At 41.2% G+C, this 20791-nt stretch overlaps 1 protein-coding gene across 5 annotated transcripts in view; it reads left to right on the plus strand.

Annotated features, from left to right (window-relative positions):
* PISD (phosphatidylserine decarboxylase) overlaps positions 1-20791 on the plus strand; it is a 55578-nt gene that overhangs the window by 15726 nt on the left and 19061 nt on the right. The window contains exons 1-2 of one of the 5 annotated variants that reach the window (XM_089653257.1): positions 14924-15219; positions 16222-16387. The exons of 1 other annotated variant lie outside the window; for it this stretch is intronic. In XM_089653257.1, the coding sequence (XP_089509383.1) occupies positions 15035-15219; positions 16222-16387 (351 nt within the window). In that variant the 5' untranslated portion in view covers positions 14924-15034. Of the gene's footprint in view, positions 1-14923; positions 15237-15440; positions 15601-16221; positions 16388-20791 lie in introns of those variants that run through there. 3 more of the 5 variants (XM_089653261.1, XM_089653260.1, XM_089653259.1) reach the window with 3 other exon arrangements.

Below are 20791 nucleotides of genomic sequence, written 5' to 3' on the forward strand. Positions count from 1 at the left end.
TCTGGCCAGCTCAGTGGATTGCTTTAAAAAAGTCCTGGATTCTTTCTCAGATACACAGAATATAACTGGATATAACATTTATAGGTAAAGTTGATCCAGGGAATATTTTATTGCCTCTCGGGGGATCAGGAAGGAATTTTTTTCCCAGCAGGAGCAAATTGGGTCATGGTTTGCTGGGTTTTTTTTTGCCTTCCTCTGGATCAACTGTGGGTATAGGATTATAACTTTTTTTTTTTTTTTTTTTCCTATGGTTGAACTGGATGGACTTTTGTCTTTTTTCGGCCGGACTAACTATGTAACTATATTGAAGTTCTGGATTCTCTGATATGATGGATGGGAAAATTGTGGCCTACAAAAACAATGATGTTTAGTAAATGGGAGATGCTTCTTTCCTCTCTAATGCTAAAGACATAATCCAAATGTTATTTCTTTACTTATAACTTTTTTTTTCCATTTGTATAAAGTCACAGCGGTGGTCCTGAGACATTGTTCTCAGTACCAGTAGAATGTCCAGGCAGAATGTCCTTCTACTGCATTCTCTAGATTATCAAATATATTTAGTATCCAATATGGAGAATAAATCCTCCCTCTGTAACTGCTGCTACAGATGTAGAGATGTAGGGCAGGGAACCCCAGGGCAGGTCAAACATGGGACAATTTTCTGCAATTCTAACCTACTTTTCATCATAAATATGATTACCTTTAATTTTTTATAACTGTTTGTATATTTATATGGAGGATGCATTGATCCCCATGTGTTTGACCCAAACCATACAGCAGGTAAATCTTAGAGCTTCTATGTTGTCTAGCAGCTAAGCAGACCGTTTGAATAAAGCAGCAGACATGATTCTTAAGTTTGTTACACACTGCAAATTTGTTTTTTGTTCAACCCAGCAGACAGATCACCGTACCAACACAAGCGATGTTGGTGTGGTGACCTCCCTCGCTGTGCTATTGTATTGTGACAGGGGGACTCACCCCCACCCCCCTTGGCTGCGAGGGCTATTTGGACACTGGTTTTCCAGCATGTCCCTTTGACAAAAGCTGGTCATTAGACTGGCTTCTGTTGGATAAACAGTGAAAGTCAGTGGGTTCCTGCGGAATCGGCTGATTTTTGGACAGTGTGTACTCGGCTTTGGCAAATACAAAGCTGTTGTTCATTTTGTAACCAACCCAAGTTTTCTCCACAGAGTAGAAGGATTTCTCCACTAACTCAACAAAAATTGGGTTATTATTATTTTACCTGGCAATCCTTGTATAGTTGGCTCTCCATTAACAAAGTTAATGGAAAATGAGTCCCCACTGACCCCGAGTGAGCCAGGGGTGATGAAGGTCATGGTTCCATAATTTGGTATAGGAATGACACGCTTCGTATAACAAGGGAACCTTTGCTGGCAGACAGGACAGGTGGAGTCCCTCTCCTTTGCCCATCTCATGATGCAATAGTGGTGAAATTGGTGGGAGCAGGGTAAGCTGGTGGTTTCTGCCCCCTCTTCCAATTGCTGGAAGCAGCTACTGCAAGCAGGACACTCCTCCCTCTGCTGATCATGAAGAGGGGGACTCTGAATGTTCCCCAGATCTGGCTGGTTCTGAATGACCACAGTATGCCGGTATCTCGAGGTAGAGTCAGGATGATGTCTTTGCTGAAGCTAATGTGCAGACATTGAGGATGACTACATTCTGTGTCTTGGGGTGGAATTATGGTTCTGAAATTTCTGATGGAACTGACATTCAGACTGTCTGCCCCGCAGTGGAGATCTTGATCTTCTCCTATGGTTTATGGGAGAGACTTGCCCTGCACTAACAATAAACAAGATAATTAAAAGACAAATTCCAAATATTTCTTTAAATTTTTTTTTTTTCTTTTTTCATAAGTTTCATTTTTTTTCAGAAGCAATCGAAAAAATTAAAACTTACTGTGTTAACTTCCATACTGCAAGGAAAGTTTGGAGCCTTTGCCAAGTTTTTTATTGCTCCCTGTGGAACCAATAGGAGGATATTCACTCCCTTCCTTCCCAGTGACACCAGGAGGTTCTCTTTTCCCTCTATCATTTACCAAACACTGATAAATTAGTTTTAAGTACACTGGCCCTTCAAGAGCTCTGTGGTGTTTGGCAGTTAAAAAGCTAAATTAAGCAGCAGACTTCATTCTGCGTAATTACAAAACAAATCATTATTTTCTTCCAATCTAAAGTTCCTTAACAGAGCAGGAAGGCTTTAATTATCTACTTCAGCTGTTGTCAGCTAGGATTCCTCCAGAGGTTGCTAGGGGTTCCTTGAGCTGTGGCTGATTGACCTCCCATTGATGATGCCTGCATAATTTCAGAGCCAAAGCCACTTGGCAGATGCAGCAGCATGACACCAACTATCTATTTAGCTGTCTGTAATGGTGGCATTCTTCCCTCTGGCCCCCAATGTAAGGGGCATTTTCACACTTATCCCCAATGTATTGGTTAAACAAAGGTACCTTGAGACCTATGTTATTTCAGGGGTTCCTCTGGGACAAAATGTGAAGAAGGGCTGATCTAAAACCTTAAATTATTATTATTTAATTTGTCTGATCCCTCTTTTAGTGGGATCTGCATTGTATTTTATATTCTACTGTAGATTACATCCATAATAAGTAGCTACATTAGCCACAGACTCAATTCGCAAAGCTAACACACCAGGATGTTTTCCAAGAATTGGCAGTTATTTTCTGAGTCATCTGTGAAATTTGAAAAAAATAACAGTTGCATGTCTAAAAACAGATCGCCTTTTGCTTGTGTTAAAGCCTCTGAAGAAATCCATTCCTGTCATTAGTTTTAGAGATACAAACTCCTATTTCCTATATATATTAGATCTGACTGGAAACTTGTTACTGACGTTCTCTTTGATGGAAATACCTATTTTCAATTTGGGGGTCATCAAATATAAAAACTACAGTTAAAAGATGGATTAAAAGCACATTTTGGTAAGGACAATAATAATGGAATGGAATGAATCCTTAAATCAGGCATAACTTATATGGATATCTCTCCCTATGTGTTGGCCTTTCACGGATGTAACATCGTGAATAGCCTCTAATTTCTCCTGGCATCTTGGTGATATTAGATGTGTGTGTATGTATACAAGTGTGTGTATGTATGTGTGCGTGTGTGTGTATATGTATATAGGGCACTACCCCCCCATGTCCGCTGTGTGTGTGTGTGTGTGTGTGTGTATATATATATATATATAGATAGATAGATATAATCTATATCCCAAGCGGGCATGCAACCCTACCCCCCCCACGTCCGCTGTGTCCACTGGACACAGCAGAGTGAGAATCCCAGTAATTGAGTCCCGGTGATCACGCGATCACATTATCACAATGCTTTTATGAATCAATCTGATTCATAAAAACTTTGTTTCTGTTCCTGGAGAGCTGTGATTGGTCTACAGCTCTCACATAACACATGGGGCCAATCACAGCACCCTCTACCATGTGACCAGCTGGAACCAATCACAGATCACTATGATATTGAATTGTCATGAACTTGACATATTCACGACAGTTCAAAGCAAGCTCATGCAATGCAAAGTGTAAATATGGTACTATGGTTACTATGATAACATGACACTACTCTGATGAAAAGTATTTAAAAAAAAAAAAATAGTAAAAAAAAAAAAAAAGTTTAACATGGCACAGAGTAAAAGCACTACATTATACATGCACACATTGGATTAGCACATTTAACTCTTTGATCACCCAGTCAGTACAGTGTCAGTATATAGAATTTTCCACTGATCATTGCATTACTGCCAGTAGCAACATCAGATAGCATCAGGGTCAGTTAATGCCCCTCACAGCCAGAGTCGGCTAGCGTTAGATTGTCCTCACACTATTGCACTCATGCTGTAGGTCGCTAATCACCACCATTACTAGCATAGCGTTTGTACAGATCAATATATTGATCACGAATTGAACTATACTAGTGCTTCCTTTGTATTTTGTCCCCAAAAACTCATTGTTAGCAGGATCAGCCACGTTCGCTGTCAGCACTAGTGTTTAGCTACTCTGCTGTTTTTTACGGAATATTTGTATCAATTGATTGTGGGCAACAGCAATTTAACACGCACAACAATACATCACTGCCCACCCAAATTCAGCTCTTGCCAGACAATCGACATGGAAACCTATCACAGTTTCTGAATTTAAAACTTTTTTTTGGCCTAACCCTCAACATATGCATTGCAAAAAAGAATGAATTGCTGCCATATTGGTCCACAGACCCGATTCTTCATATGCCCATGTTCTCTGATGTTACATATATGCCCAACAAGGATCAGCAACGTACTGGTACGTCACTGGACATTGAGTGGATATACTGGGATGATGCCTGCAGCTACAAGCATCATTCTGGTATCGTTTTTTTTTCAGCTGGCTGTCGGCTTTCATGGAAAAACAATCTTCGCCACTAATAAGTACCTGAAATAAATAATTAGCCGCTGGATTGCTTTTACAAGCATCTGATCACACCGATCTTGGTGTAATCAGGTGTTTTAAGGCCAGAGAAGAGATCTAGAGTCTAACTGACCCCAGATTTCTCAGAAAATAGTACCTGTCACTGCCTATTGTCATCAAAGGGATTATTTACATTCCCTGTGATAACAATAAAAAGTGATAAAAAAAAAACAAACAATTCACCCCCAATCCCATCCCCATGCTCGCGCGTAAAGGCAAACGCAAGTGACCATGCGAGATTGAACCATGCTTGTGAAGTATCACCACGAACGTCAGTACAAGGGCAGTAATTCTAGCACTAGACCTCCTGTATAATCTAAAGTGGTGACCTGTAAAGCCTTTTAAATCGTCGCCTATATATATATATTACAAATTTATGTTATTTGCCCCGTTGGAACGGGCATGTGCAATTTTAAAGCATATCATGTTTGTTATCCATTTACTCAGCATAATATTATATATATATATATATATATATATTGTATTTATGTATTTTTTTTATATAGCCAGGGACTACACAATTCAGTGTATACAAAAAGGTAGACAAATGGCATTAAATGGATCAAAGTAAGGGTGTACAAGAGTAAACTCTCAGTATTATGTTCTGAACAAGTACAGACAACTACATAATAGATCAGTATATGTATCTCCAGACAGCCTACCAGGAAGCGCCCTAGAACAGGAACCACGCGAACACAACTATATGCAGAGCTAGAAAAATGGCTCAGTCACCGAAGGTGTCTCCTAAACCAAAAAAGAGGGGGGAAACTGCTCAGAGAATCAGGCACCACAAACAAATATGCAAACTGTTGTAATTCCTACACCGTTCACCTGATTTGGATGTAAATACCCTCAAATTAAAGCTGACAGTCTGCAGTTAAAACACATCTTGTTTGTTTCATTTCAAATCCATTGTGGTAGAGAGCCAGAAATGTTAGAATTGTGTTTGATGTCCCAATATTTATGGACCTGACTGTATATTCTTTCCAAAAAATTTACGTTTGAAAAATTCCTGCGCAAATACTGTATGACAGAAAAAATATATAATGTTTGGGGGTTCAAAGTAAATTTCTAGCAAAAAAAAGTTTTTTTTCAAGTAAACAAAAAGTGTCAGAAAAGGTTTCTAAAGTTGGTGCTGAAATGGCAGGATAGTAAAAGCACCAGCCTCCCCCCCCCCCCCCCCCGTTCCTAAATGACCCCTTTTTGGAAAGGTGTATTTTTTCTTTTCTTTCATTCTTTTTCAAAACCCTGTGACAAAAATGATATCTGCAAAATACTCACCATGCCTCTTATCTAATTCCTTGGGGTATCTACTTTCAAAAAAGGGGTCATGTGGGGGATGTTTGTACTATCCTGGCATTTTAGGCCTCCGAAACTGTGATAGGTAGTGAGGAAGTGATATGAGGAAATATGCCCTTTGAAAGCCTGGAGGTGGTCATTGGATTTTGGAGACGTGTATGTGGCTACGCGGCCAAAAAGTTTCATGTGGTATCCCCATACTTGGAAGAAGTAGCAGAATGTGTTTTTGGGTGTTATTCCACATATACCCATGGCATGCATGAGCAACATATAATCATTTAACTGACAAATTTGTGTAAAAATAAATAAATAAAATTGTCATTTTCCAATAATTTTTGGCAAAAAATAAAATGTTCCATGGACTCAACATGCCTCTCCGAAAATTCTTTGGGGTTTCTACTTTCCAAAAAAGGGTCATTTGGGGTTTTTTTTTTTTTGTACTGCCCTGGCATTTTAGCACCTCAAGAAATGTGATAAGGAATTAACCACTTGCCATCCGCCTGCTGTTTATAAACGGCAGGACGGTGGCACTCCAGGGGCGGGTTGCCGTTCATAAACGGCATCCGCCAATTCTAGCTGTGCTCGCTCCGTGGGAGCGCGCAGCACCGCGATCCGGTGCCCGCTGTGTCCTCCGGACACAGTGAAACACTGATCGTCGGACGGGATCCCGATCCCAATCAGTGATCACATGCAAAGTAGTAAGCAAGATGTCACTTGTGACATCATTGCTTACTATGTGTGAAATCTGTGAATGATCACAGAGGTCACATGGTACAAGGCTATTCACAACAGCCTTGTACCATGTGACAAGCTGTGACCAATCACAGCTCACTCAGTATTTCTCAATGGCTGCAAGAATGCAGACAGAGAGAAGGAGAAATGATTGCTTTTACATCCTATATGGGTGTAAAAGCAATCACTGTAAAAAAAAAAATTTTCTTCACCCCCCACAAATAGTACAGTGTCACCATGGTGACACTGTACTACTGCTAGGGTGACAGTATGTTAAAAAAAAAAAACATAAATAATAATATAAAAATGTAAACAAAATATTTAAAAATTATAATTTGTGGTTATAAACTAATTTGGCTTATTGTTTTTTTACTAAAAAGATAACGGAATACATTTCAGCCAAGATTTATGATGAAAGATTATTTATTTGCAAAATTTTATAAGAAAAACACTTTTTTTCAAAATTTTTGGACTTTTTCATTTACATAGCAAAAAAAATAAAAATCCCAGCGGTGAATAAATACCCCCCAAAATAAAGCTTTATCTGTCTAAAAAAAAATGGTAAAAAATTCATATGGGTACAGTGTTGCATGACCGCGCAAATTGTCATTCAAAGTGTGATAGCGCTGAAAGCTGAAAATTGCCCTGGACAGGAAGGGGGTAAAAGTATCCGGACAGGAAGTGGTTAATATACATGTATTGGGATTTTTTTTTTTATCAAAGACATGTAGCAGAATACATTTTGGCCAAATGTATGACTAACTTTGAGTTTACTACATATTTTTTATAACCGAAAGTAAAAAAAATGTTGTTTTTTCAAATTTTTTAATCTTTTTTCGTTTATATCACGAAAAATAAAAACCCATTGGTGATCAAATGCCACCAAAAGAAAGCCCTTTTTGTGTGGAAAAAGAGGACATAAATTTTGTTTTGGTACAGCATTGCATGACCGCGCAATTATCAGTTGAAATAGCGCTGTGCTGAATAGCAAAAAATGGCCTGGTCATTAAGGGGGGTAAGCCTGGGTTCACACTGATTCGGTCCAGAATTTGCAGCGTTTTCTGTTCAAATTCGCACCGCATCATAATCGCACCCCGTTTATGTGAATCGCTGCGGGTTTGTATGCTAAGTTAACAACACCCCAAAATGGGTCCGCAAAATGCTGTGCGTTATGCAGAATCGGATCTCATAGGTGTGAATACCTATGCGATCCGATTCTAGCGCGGACCCAAAAAAGGGTCCTGCACCTTTTTGGTGCAGATGCGGTGCGATTTGTGCCATACATAACTTATAAAAAAATGACTTGGTTGCAGTTTAATTTGACATTATGGGTATAGATCCTTAAAAGGTAAGGCTGGCCATAGCTGGTTTGAATCTCGGCCAGTTCAGCAGGAACCGGATGAGATTCGAACCCTGTCTGGGCAGGCTGAATGTACCAAGTTGATTGATCAATCAACTTGGGTACAACCAACCTGATAGATTTACTTGCGATTATCACTATTGGCTGCTATAGCGGCCACTGGGAGAAGACCATTGCTCAGCAGGAGGGATTCCCCCATAAGCACTGTGTGTTGATGGGGGAATCATGCAAATTTCATGTGAAACTTACACAGTCTATGGTCTGCCTAAGTTTTTGTAATAAAGCTGGGGAAATGTTTGAAGAGACTTGACTGTAATTTTATCTGGCAGCTAGAAAGACTCTAGAGCAGGGGTGTCCAAACTTTTTTCCAAGAGGGCCAGATTGGATGAAGTGAACATGGTGGAGGGCCAAACATTTTTCCGAACATTCTTTGAACCATTACAATTAAATGCAAATAAATTATTTTATGCCAAGTTAATTGCAAACGACATACTTTTCATTTGATAACATTAAGATCAACTGACAGCTGAGTTTTCACAATGCATTGAAAACAAATTTAAAAAAAACTTACCTGCACTAATGTGAAGGGTGAAAAAGGTAGCTGGAGCTGAAGTCTCTGCTCGGCAGCCGGGAGGGGAAGAGAAACACACTTCATGCTGGAAGCCCGGCCCTGACGTCACCGCCCTCTGTCGCTCCCAGCGCGGCGCAGTCACGCATGTGCACTGCTCTCAAGCAGAAGACTGTCTGCCACAGAAGGGAGGGCCGTGCGGCAGCCGCATTTACACAGACCAGGGAGAACGCGCCGCAGTCAGGCATGCGCACTGCCCTCTGCTCTCAAGCAGAAGACTGTCTGCCATAGAAGGGAGGGCCACATTACACAGAGCAGGGAGGGCTGTTGGAGGGCCGTATTAAACCGACCCGCGGGCCGGACTTTGGACATGCCTTCTCTAGAGAGAGGTTTTCTCAATGAGTTATATATGAGCTGACTGGTGATTTTATGAACAGTTTAATGCATTGATGTTGCCTCCTGTTTCTGACTCTTAGTATTAGTTCTGAGTTGCAAGGTGTAACGCTCCGGCTTCATGAAATTGTGGCCCGTTTTTTAGCAACATTTACCAGAAAACAGAATCATATTTTTATCTTGAAGAAGCAGTTCACACTTTGAGATTCCACATTGTATGAGAAATGGAGCTTAAACATCCTGTGCTTGCAAATGCAGTTGTAGAAACTGGTTTGGCTTGGTTATATGCTTACCAGATGGATGGCTGTGCATTGCTTATAGTAAGCTTAGCCATTGCACTTAATATATCGTACTACAGAAAAATATAAAGAAACATAAAGCTACTTTTTCAGGTCTGTGTGATTAAATCATCTGGCTCTGTATGGTTCTTGATATCATTTTTATGGATTGCTTAAAATATGGAAACTCAATGTGTATTATCTTAACCACTAGCCTACAGGGCACTTATACCCCCTTCCTGCCCAGGCCAATTTCCAGCTTTCAGCGCTGTTGCACTTTGAATGACAATTGCGTGGTCATGCAACACTGTACCCATATGAAATTTTTATCATTTTTTTGTGACAGAGCTTTATTTTGGTATTTAATCACCTCTGGGTTTTTTATTTTTTCCTAAACAAAGCAAAAACCACTAAACATTTTGGAAAAAAAATGTTTTTTCTTAGTTTTTGTTGTAAAAGTTTGTAAATAAGTGATTTTTCTCCTTCACTGATATGCGCTAATGAGGCTGCAGTGATGGGCACTGATAGGCTGCACTGATGAGCATTGACAGTCATCACTGATGGGCACTGAAAGGCAGCACTCATATATGGCACTGATAGGCGGCACTGACTGGCACTGTTAGGCGGGACTGATAGGCAGCACTGACGGGTACTGATAGGTGGCACTGATGCACACTGATAGGCGGCACTGACTGGCACTGATGGGTGGCACTCACTGGCATTGATAGGTGGCACTGACTGGCACTGATGGGTGACACTGAAAGGCAGCTCAGATGAGCACTGATATGTGGCGTTGATGGGCACTGAAATGTGGCACTGATGGGCACTGGCAGGTGGCATAGATGAGCATTGAGAGCTGGCACTGATGGACACTGACAGGTGGCGCTGCTGGGGCTACAGATCATCAGTGCTCTGATGGTCTGTGTACATGTCCCCTCTGAGGAATGCCGATTTACTGGCTCTCCTCTCCTCACGAGCTGTCAGTGGGACAGCTCGTGGGGAGAGAAATGCCGATAACCTGCATTTCCCTGTTTACATGTGATCAGCTGTCATTGGACACAGCTGATCACATGACCGAGCCGACATTTTCGGCTGTTTCCATGGATCGGTGATCCGCTGTGTCCGAGGGAGCGGTTAATAATTCAGCACAGGGCACAGGCCAGGTATTCATAGACTCTGGGTGATAGGCTTGTACCTTCAGGTGATTGGACGCTGGCTAAGCTTTCAAGGGCATGCCCACCCTATAACCCTAACCCCGCTCCGTGAGTCCTCATTTTTTCCTAGTGGCTCAGGGTGATGTACCTCTACTCCTTTGCAAATAAATCACTCTTATCTTAAAGAATATGTAAACCCAACATTTCATATTCTTGATATGTGCCTGTTGTATCATGTACTTGTATGAAAAAATACCCTGTTCTCTTTGCAGTGCTTCCTTTGAGTGAAATCCCTGGTTTTCCTTCCAGTCCCTCTGCTTCCCTATTAAAAATTGACCACACACGGCATGAGAGCACAGCATGGTCAGTTCTCTAGCTGTGCTGGGAACTCAGCCTGCTCTCCTCCATTGATCAGACTTGTGTTCACACACCCCACCCTTTCGCAGCCATTCACTAGGAAGAGCATTGTGTTGCTCTTTTTCCAACCCCAGATCTCTGTTCTCAGATACATAAGGAGCCTAGAGGGTGTGTGATCACTTATAAAACAGAGAGAAAGGTATTAATAATGTTTTTATATCCATGCACAAATGCTTTGCCTTTCATTTCTATTTTTAACTGAACAGGTTGTAGGGATGCGCCGAAATATCGGCAACTGAAATGTGCTGATAATGGCCACCGAAAACAAGTGATTTTGCTGTGATTTTACCACAATTTTACCACGTTTAAGGTGCATTGTTCATAGGTCATGGGACTAAAAAAAATGCAAAACGGAACACGTGTACTCTTGATGGGTTTTCAATGCATTTCAGGCCTGGTTCACATAAATGCAGTTTGCATTTTGTCCGTTTTGCAGTCCGATGTGTGTTTTTTGCATGCGCATTTTTTATGCTTTTTTATTTTCTTTTTTTGGCCAACTTGTTGCTGGGCAGATTAAAAATGCAAAGCGCATCAAAAACGCGGCAAAAGCATGCAGCATTTGCACTACATGTGTTTTCTGCAGCATCTCCATTGAAGTCTATGGATCCAAAAATGCAACGTTTTGTGTTTTAAAAAAAAAAAAAAAGTCCCTGACCCTTTCCAAAAACACAGCAGCTCAAAAAAGCATAGATGTGAATGTGTCCCAGTCCAGGCCTCAATGGAGGAGGTGCATTTAGGAGCGGCAAGAAGGATTTTCTATACCGCAAGGGAAGCGCAATGGACTAGCATGAAGACATACTGTACATTGAATTTAAAGGGATGCATTTTTCTTGAGCTTTTCTTGTGCCTTTTTTTTTAATTAATGCAAAAGCGCAGCAAAAAACGCTCAGTGTAAAAGCAGCCTGTTGGCCACCAGGTGCTGAAAATAAATTCATGTTCATTAATTCAGTTCATTCAATGAATGATATTTAATTAAAAAGTTGAAGATAACATATTTAAAAAAAACATTTTTTTAAAAAACTGTCCATTTCGGTTTCTGTTTTCAGCCATCCTGATTTTTGTGTTTTGGTTTTTGTCCAAGAATTTTAATTTCTGTGAACCACTAAAGAACAGTGATTCTTCTCTTAGCTAGTAGACTGCTAAATTCTAAATATTATGGAGAGCAAGTCAGCAGGACTGTGGAGAAACCTCATCTTACCACATGCAACCTCATTTGATAGCCATTACTTATAACTTAAGATGTGGATAGGTGCATAGACTGAAGTTTTATCATTAAGGCAGGCTCACTATCAAACACAATTACAGGTTCTAGCTCAAAACCTGGAAATTCCATTTATCAGCCTCATTAATGATGTGAACTACATTGCATACATACAATTTAATTGCTGTGCTGTATGCATATTCTTTAATCACTTCCTGCCTGGCCGGGCGGGACAAGCATTTTTCTGGGAGGATATACCTGTACATCCACCCAGAGCAGGCTCTCGTGCCCACCTTGGGGCTGCAAGAGTGGCACAATCTGTGCCCTCTGTGTCCAATCGCCGATCAAGATAATGGGCTGCTGTGATTAGCCCTGACACCATGTGATCTCTGTAACAAATCACAGCGATCACATTAGTAGTAGTAAACAGTGGCTGTCCTTCATGATGCCATTGCTTAGCAGTGTGATCTTTGTGATTTGGTCACAGTGATCACATGGTATAGGGCCAAACACAGCAACCATTTGATGGCATTGGCCTATCACAGCTTTTACAATAGTGCTCAATGGCTTATACAATCATCATGGCTGTGTAAGCAATCACAGTGTAAAAAAAATCCTGAATGACCCACCCAGAGCAGTACAGCATACTGCCCTGGTCGCAGTATGTTCCTGATCACTGCTACACAAGTTTTGCTGTCACCGGACCAGTGCAGCCAGCAACAATGTTCCTGATCACTGCCACACCAGTGCAGCATTGCCTCTGCCTGTTGCTTATACTAACCCTGGCCTATTCATTGACCATGTCTCTGTCTGTGGCCTGGACTGACCCATCTGCATGTCCTGCTGACTATCGTCCTGTGAGACACAAGTACCAGCCATTCCCTGCGGAGATCTGCAGTCCTGGAACCACAGAAACTGTTTTGTTATTCCTTTCTTCAGCCTCTTTTATTTCTGGCCACTGAACATGGCATTTCTGGGGGCAGCCATGTACCAGCAGGTTAGGCTTGCTTGGCATATAGGAACTGGAAATGCTATAGGTGATGATACACTAAGCTATATTCCCTGACCACTCATACAGAGGTGACCCTTACAGTACTTTGGTTTTGATACAGTTGGTTGATTAGTGTGAAACACAAAATACATCTACAAATCTGGTACATAATCAGTCCAAGCATTGAAAATGTTTCACACATGTGGTATCTCCATACTCAGGAGAAGCATAATGAAAAAAAGCCTAAAAAACAAAACTAAAGCAGCCGTCACATATAATCACTGGTAAGCTGCCATATATTACATTTTTGGTTTTGATTTCAATGGGATTTTATCAGAACACGGATTCTGTTTGGTTTCTATACATGTTACCTGGGCAGTGCAAAGTTAAATTTCAGATGTACCTAACCCATTTGTAGCCTTTCCTACCTTTTTTTGGGAAATGAAGAATGCTTAAATGTGAATTTATAATGTCTTGCCGAGAGATTTTGAAGAAATAGCAACACAGTATGGTGGCAAATAACAGAGACGATATGCACAGCCACATGGAGGTACAGCCCTTATTTCTGAAAACAGAGTATTTTCTTTGCATTGCTGCTTTAAATGGCAGTTATAGAAAAAAATTTTTTAAAATGAAAGCAGAAAAACCAGTGCAATGAAGGAAAAATTGAGTAAGTGACCATATTGTTCTCTATATTGTGGAATGTTTTAAAATGACCCTTGAAAATTGTAATCTCGGAAATGGATTTTCCAGGATCTTCGGCTGCTCCCTTTGTGGGTGGCTCAAGTCCATAAGCTTTGGATGCGGTGCGTGTTCGCTTTGTTGTATTTGACAATCTTGAAGAGAAGCATCGATTAACTTGTACATCCTTAAGTTGGATCATTACTCCAAGAACAACACTTCTAAGGTAACAGGTCAGGAGGAACATCAACATAGAGGAAATAAAATTGCCTAGGATTCCTGGAACCGAAAAACATTCATCAACTGGATAGAAAAAGTGTTGAGAATTTCCGTGGATGCACAGAGAGACTGGTAGTTAGGTAACCAATGCCTGTTCATTGACACAGTTTGGCTACTCTAAATATGCACTAACGTCCAGGGGCGGACTGGCAACTCATGGGGCCCCTGGGCAATAGGGGATCATGGGGCCCCTGTGTCCTTGCCCAAACTCAAAAAAGCCTATGAAAAAGGTACCAGGGGCATCTCATGGGGCCCCCTACTGACCCCGGGCCCTCGGCCAGTGCCCAAGTTTGCAAATGGTCAGTCTGCTAGCGTCTATAGTTTTTTTTTGTGGGATTTCTGGTTTAATCATTGTGACCAAGGCAGAATTTTTGGAAATTTAAATAAAATTACCTAGGATTCCTGGAACAGAAAAACATTCATCAACGGGATAGAAAAAGTGTTGAGAATTTCCGTGGATGCACAGAGAGACTGGTAGTTAGGTAGCCGATGCCTGTTCATTGACACAGTTTGGCTACTCTAGATATGCACTAATGTCTATAGTTTTTTTTGTGGGATTTCTGGTTTAATCATTGTGACCAAGGCAGTATTTTCGGAAATTTTAAATGTTTACGTTCATAAACAATCAGATTTGTGTGGATTCTCTGATTCCAATTGCAGTGTTCATTTTTAAAAAAAAAACATTTCACAGTTCTCTGTGCTGCAGATTGTGTCAGTATTAGTCATTTTATTAAATTACAAATTGAAAAAGAAAAGCTTACTTGTGGCTGTTGTGAATTTGGTTGTTGTGCTTTATATGGTATTTTAGCTTTTTATAAAGAGTAAACTTGTACATATGTTGTGGTGGTCATTTCACGATTATAGATATAGCATTTCTTTCTGCAGAAGGTAGTCAGGAAATTCCAGTGGGTGTGAATATCGAATGTGTTTTACATACATTTTCTCATGTATCGATCATGTGATAGAAGTAATGCTGACCTGTACATTATATGCTGTCAGGGATAAAGGGTGAGGACCTTCTAGCTGGTGAGGTAAGGGAGGAGGAGCAAGAGATAGAAACCTGCTTATTACAGAGTATTAATCCGTGTCGTCACATCCTCCGCCAGGCTGGGAGGCAGCAAAGACCGGCAGCCTCGGACCTGATGATGTGCCAGTCACCGAGGGGCCAGCACGGTCCGGACCTTTACCCGAGGAGATGGTGAGATGCCGGAAGCCTGCAAACAACCCTGCTCCCTTCAGATGTAACCTGCGCAAAGTGAAACTTCATGTTCGCCGAACACGAGCAGCCAGTGCCAATAACAGTGCCAGGGAAGAACAGACAGACCCAGCAGAACCAGCGAAACCTGACAGTGCTTCTACCAGCAGACGGGCACGCTTCAGGTACCTTCAGATTGCAGGTCAGCCAAAATGAGGAAAGGACAGGGAGAGCAATGGCTAAGCTTTTGTTTGGCCTAATTAGGCAAAAGCTCCTTATGTATTCAGTGGAGTGAGGGGTGGGGGAGAGAGTGATGCTACGGTGTGGTCAGTCGGGCAGAAAAGCAGCTTGCTCAGCATTTGCAGTGTGAAAGAGGCACCAGGCCTGAAAGGAATGTGTCACTGGAAGGGATGGATGGGGAAAGAGGCAGAAAAGCAGGGATTGGTCCATGGCTGTCTGCAATGTAGGGGGAGTGTGAGAGGCGGCTCTGGCTCCTGGGTACCTCATCTCCTGCTTGACGGCAGTGAATAAGATCTTGAGCTGAATGTCCCGACATTTCACTTAATGTGAGTTGCTTTGTGTTTTTTGGCGATGGCACTTTGATGTCAGCCCTTTTTGTGTTTTTCACCCATATTTGCAAAATCGCTGTTGGAATGGATGATGGTCTCTATAGTATTTTTACATTGTTCCTTTGCAATTGATCTGTACTCTTTGTGCTTGGGTCAGCTGGACCCCTGCAGACAGCATAGAAAATCTGATTTGTATCTGGATAATCAGCAGCAGTGATAGGTTAAGAAGGTACTTATCTGTGTCTGGTGAGGTTGGCCCAGCTCTTAAAAACTTTACTTTGTGGAATCTGATTTATTGAACATGAATGATGTCTTCTGGTGGGCAAATGTGTGTTTTAATTAGCTGGATTTGTATCCATGCAAGTTTGTCTTGTGGTCCTTTTTAGTTGTATGTGGTACACCCTCATCCTAGGAAATAAAGGCTTGAGGCCTGCTTAAGCAAACCGCAGTGTTCCAAACGTCCTCCAGCAGGTCTGTCCTGTACAAAGTCATGATGGATTACACCTGTTGTGCACTGCCAAGTTGCTTCCATGATGCCAGTCTTGTGCTCAGACTGGGTATGTGCCAGCTCATTCAGGGACCTAGTAGGATCTTTTCATAATTGTGTCTAATTTGCAGGTTGCAGTTTCCTCAGCTGGCTCTCAGACGGAGGTTGGGGCAGTTGACCTGTATGTCTAGGTCTGCCCTGAAGCTGCGTTCTTGGCCTCTCACGATCCTTTATTACCTCTTACCATTTGCTGCACTTCGGCCCTTGGTCAGAGTAGGATGGCGACCTACTAGCAGGGTAAGTGTACTGTCTGTCTCTTTTGTGACTGCAAGAGTAACCCATATGTAGCTATAAAACTACTAATTATATTTACAGGCTGTGTAGTGCAGGCACATTGCAATAATGTTTACAAAAATATATTGCCTTGTCTAGAGGGAATTATTTACAACCCACTCACATTACACAGAATATAACTGGATACTAACATTTATAGGTAAAGTTAATCCAGGGAATATCCGATTGCCTCTTGGGGGATCAGGAAGGAATTTTTTCCCCTGCAGGACCAAATTGGATCGTGCTTTCCTGGGTTTTTTTTTGCCTTCTTCAACTGTGGGTGTTTGATTATAACTTTTTTTTTTTTTTAAATGGTGGAACTGGATGGACTTCTGTCTTTTTTTCAGCCAGACTAACTATGTAACTATGACACATACCTAGTATATGCCAGTATGTTAGAGAAAAACAACAGTACAGTTGCACTTCCTCTTGGATGCAATATTAGTGGCTATAATCAGGAGTTCCATAAGCAATAATGAAATCATCAGTAGTGGTTTCTGAGCAGTCACATCTCTTTGTATGTTGCCAATTTCAGGCTAGCCTTACACAGGCAGATCTCACAAGGAAAATGATGGGCTGTGAAAAGGGCCTGCCTGGCTCTTTCTGGTTATGAAACTTCCAGGACCACACCAACTATCTATGAAGCAATCTCATAAACAGACTATTTCCTTTTCTATGTAGAATCTACAAACGTTGTTACCCAGAAGTGCCAGCATACTTCCATTACTGCATTTGGTAGGAACAACTTTCCAAGGTCATAAGTATTGACTATTGCTGGAGATCTAACTACTACAGAGCTCAGTTACAACCTTTCAGGCTATTTTAACTCCATTTCATAAATACTTTTTTTTTTGTTTTTGAATTAATGTTTTCATCTAAGAGGATATCCCATAGTGTGGTGGCAGGTATTTTTAGAATTTAGATTCTGTGACAACTCTGAATTAAAATAAACTAATTCTGTAGCATCGGACATGACATGATTAGTTGAGTGCTGCAGTTCTATGACATTTCTTGGTCTATTTCTTCATGAATGGGACAGTACACAATGATCTATGCTTTGTGGGAGACAAACTATGCTGGGGACAGCCGACTGGAGGTCAACATTCTTTCAGTATATGTCCTTCATTCATCTGGCTGGACTAACCGTAATCCTCTTGCATATCTCTTATGACAAGTTGTCACTGTGGAAAAGCCTGCCAGATATTAACAATGCTTAGCAGGCCAGTTGATGAATAGCCTTACTGTTGTGAGAAGTAAAAGGGGTAAAATGGTTCTTGTTCAGCTTTGAAAAAAGCACATTTTCATTCTATTTGGCTGTAGTTGAACATTGCAGTCTTCATCTGAAAGGCCTTTTCAATTAATCAAAAGTACACTGATATTTTCGTGTCTTAAAAAAGGCAGTTTGGAACTGGATGCATCTGACAAACAGAACTGTTACAGGACCAATAAATGTAAAAAGTGCCATTAATAGATATGTACAGATTGAATTAATGAGCAATAGGGTCCAGTGTAGACCTCAGCAGGCAGTTTTGTACTTCAAGAACTGGGGAAATCATAGGTGAATTGCCTGTGTTAAGTTATTTTATATAATCTGCTGCATTCAGTTATTTTTACATTTTGTACAAGGGTTAGACAGAAAATGGAAACACTACATGATTTGCAGGGTGAAAGTGACAAGATGTTTAGCGCTGAAAGCGGACGTAATGTAGCATTTTTTTTGCTTCTACTGTGTTGAGACACCTAGCTCAGGGCTTGACAAATTTTGCTTTGAATATAGGAGCCAGCTAAAAAAGTTAGGAGCCAGTCTTTTGTTCTTTTTTTAGCGTAGCATGGGTTGTCAGCCCCCGGGACAAGGCAACTTTTGGGTGGCAAGCTTCATGCGATGCGATTTGCCATGCAACAATCATGGCAAAACCACACCACGTTTTAGGCGCCATTGAAAATAATGGCATCTGAGCCTACATTTGCAATCACAGCGATTCTGAGGCGATTCCAAAACGCCCAGGTGTGAATGGAGCAGCCCTGGTTCATACACATGCGATTCTGGATGCATTTTCAAATTCATAAGATTTGCTTGACAGACTAGATTTTATGTGTTCCTATTGAGCTGGTTCACACAGATGCGATCCACATGCATTGTATTTTGAGTGACATTACAAAGAGGGTCCTGTGCCGAATTATAGCAGTGCATTCTAGACTCGCAAGTGATAGAGTAGAGTGGTATGTGGAAATAAGTGTTCACATAGGATTTCTATTTACAGGAGTTTTTGCATTGAAGTCTATGAGAGGAGTTTTTGCATTGAAGTCTATGAGAGGAGTTTTTGCATTGAAGTCTATGAGAGGAGTTTTTGCATTGAAGTCTATGAGAGGAGTTTTTGCATTGAAGTCTATGGGAGGAGTTTTTGAATTGAAGTCTATGGGGAGCAGTTTGTGAACCCAGGCTCCAGGACATAATTTCTAGTTGCCAAGGTGACCTGGCGCCTGGGAATTGCCAAGCCCTGACCTAGCTAACAGGCCTCACTTTCGTCATTCACTGTGTGCATGCTAGTAATACAGAGTCATGTCAGAGCTTACTGAGCTTCAAAAAGGGCAAATTGTTGGTGCCTGCTTTTCTGTTACTGAAATTGCCAATTTATTTACCGTGTCTGGAGGTACAGTGTCAAAGGTTATGACGGCATATACAGTTTCCAGAAAGACGTCTGACAAGCATAAGCACAGTTGACATGGCCATCTGACCAAAAGAGACAAAAGAACATTGCCCAGGATTGTGACATGGAAAAAGAAAAAACAACTGCTGCAAAAGTGACTGAAGAGCTCAATCTCCATCCCGTTTCCAAGCATGCGCGGTCTTGGTCACTCGATTATTTATTTTTTCATTTTTTTCCACAGACAAATACTGTACTAATCAAATGAAAATTATTTGTTCTGTTATCTTACGAGAATATTTTTCGTGCTTGTCCCTTTGCTTCAACTGTCATGATGTATTGGACAAGAAGGGGTGCCCTGGTCTTCCAGTTTTGGGGAATTTCTTTCTAGAAATAACAATGCACTTTGTCGTATGTAAGCATGCCTAGGCACTCCTGTGCTTATATACCCATAGTTCTATATCTACAGTGCAAGATCTAAGGCACTCCTGCCTCTGACTGCTAGAGATTGGGAGTGAGATTCAATGATCCTACTACTGTGCTGCTCACTGCTCTGGGCTGTAGGCTCTGGCATGAGAAAGCAAAAGCCCTGCCTCTCCAAAGTGGCCACCTTCACACCGAGACACAATGCAGAACAAGGTATAATAAGTCAGTAAAGAGGGAAAGATCAGCTGCAGAGATACTGCAGGCAACACTTTTTTAATGGTTTTTTTTTTTTTTTGCCACACGTTCCACAGTTCAGTTCCTCTTAAAAACTCTTTACCAGCTCTAGCACCATAGGTTAAGGACCAAAGATACCAAAGGTCATTACATTTGTACATGTTTGGGATCTATGTTTTTCGCGATAACCAATGTTCGGAGTATGCAGAAGTGGCACCCTACAGATTTGAGCTTGGCTGCCATTGCCAGCCTTCTGGAAATGCTACTTTCCTGGATGGTCATCTAATTTCAGAGTCACTGACCCAAGTATGTAGCAAGTGACATCAGAATATCTAATCTACATTCTTCTTGTGGGTCATTGACTCAGGCTAAATTCACATATTTGTGTTATAGTAAAGTGTGTTTTACTGGAACTTACGGTAATGTGTGAACCACACTGCGGTGCTGCATTGTTTATTTTAAATGGCTCCCCAAAGCACCACAATGGACTTGTGTGATAGTACACCACAACACAAAGATATGAACCATCTGTGAGTTGCGGTACTCTGGAAACAAAAAAGAGTCGGATACATTGGGAAGCTATTTAAAATGAATGGACTAGCATACTACAAAAGACATAATGCACAAAAACATACATATATGAATGCAGCCTCAAAGTACTGAAGAGGGACCCGCAGGATAGCCAAGCAACTAGCAGTTTTCAAAGGTGAGCAGCAATTGCAGTCCAAGTATTTGTTTTGTGACAGATTTTCTTTAAAGTGAACTCCATGATAAGCAAATATTTTCTATGTAAAAGAGGAATACTGGAATCTTGGAGTGCTTTGTGTACAACTTTTAGATCTGTGAAGTAAGCCAGCATGAAACTTGGCCTATGTGTAGGAGATATTTGTAATCAAGACCAGTCAACATTGCTGTCTGTGCTTGTGCAGGGTGACTGGTCTTGTATCCGCCCCCTCCTCTAGTTTGCTGCCAGTAACCTACAGTTTGTAGGCCTGCTGGACCCCTCCTACAGCTCTGCTCTCTGCACTGCCTATGTGTGGCACAGTGATGATGTAATTGTTAT

Source organism: Staurois parvus, unplaced genomic scaffold (assembly GCF_062004578.1).
Source record: "Staurois parvus isolate SC_StPar_1 unplaced genomic scaffold, SC_StPar_1.0 ptg000704l, whole genome shotgun sequence".
NCBI lineage: Eukaryota > Metazoa > Chordata > Amphibia > Anura > Ranidae > Staurois > Staurois parvus.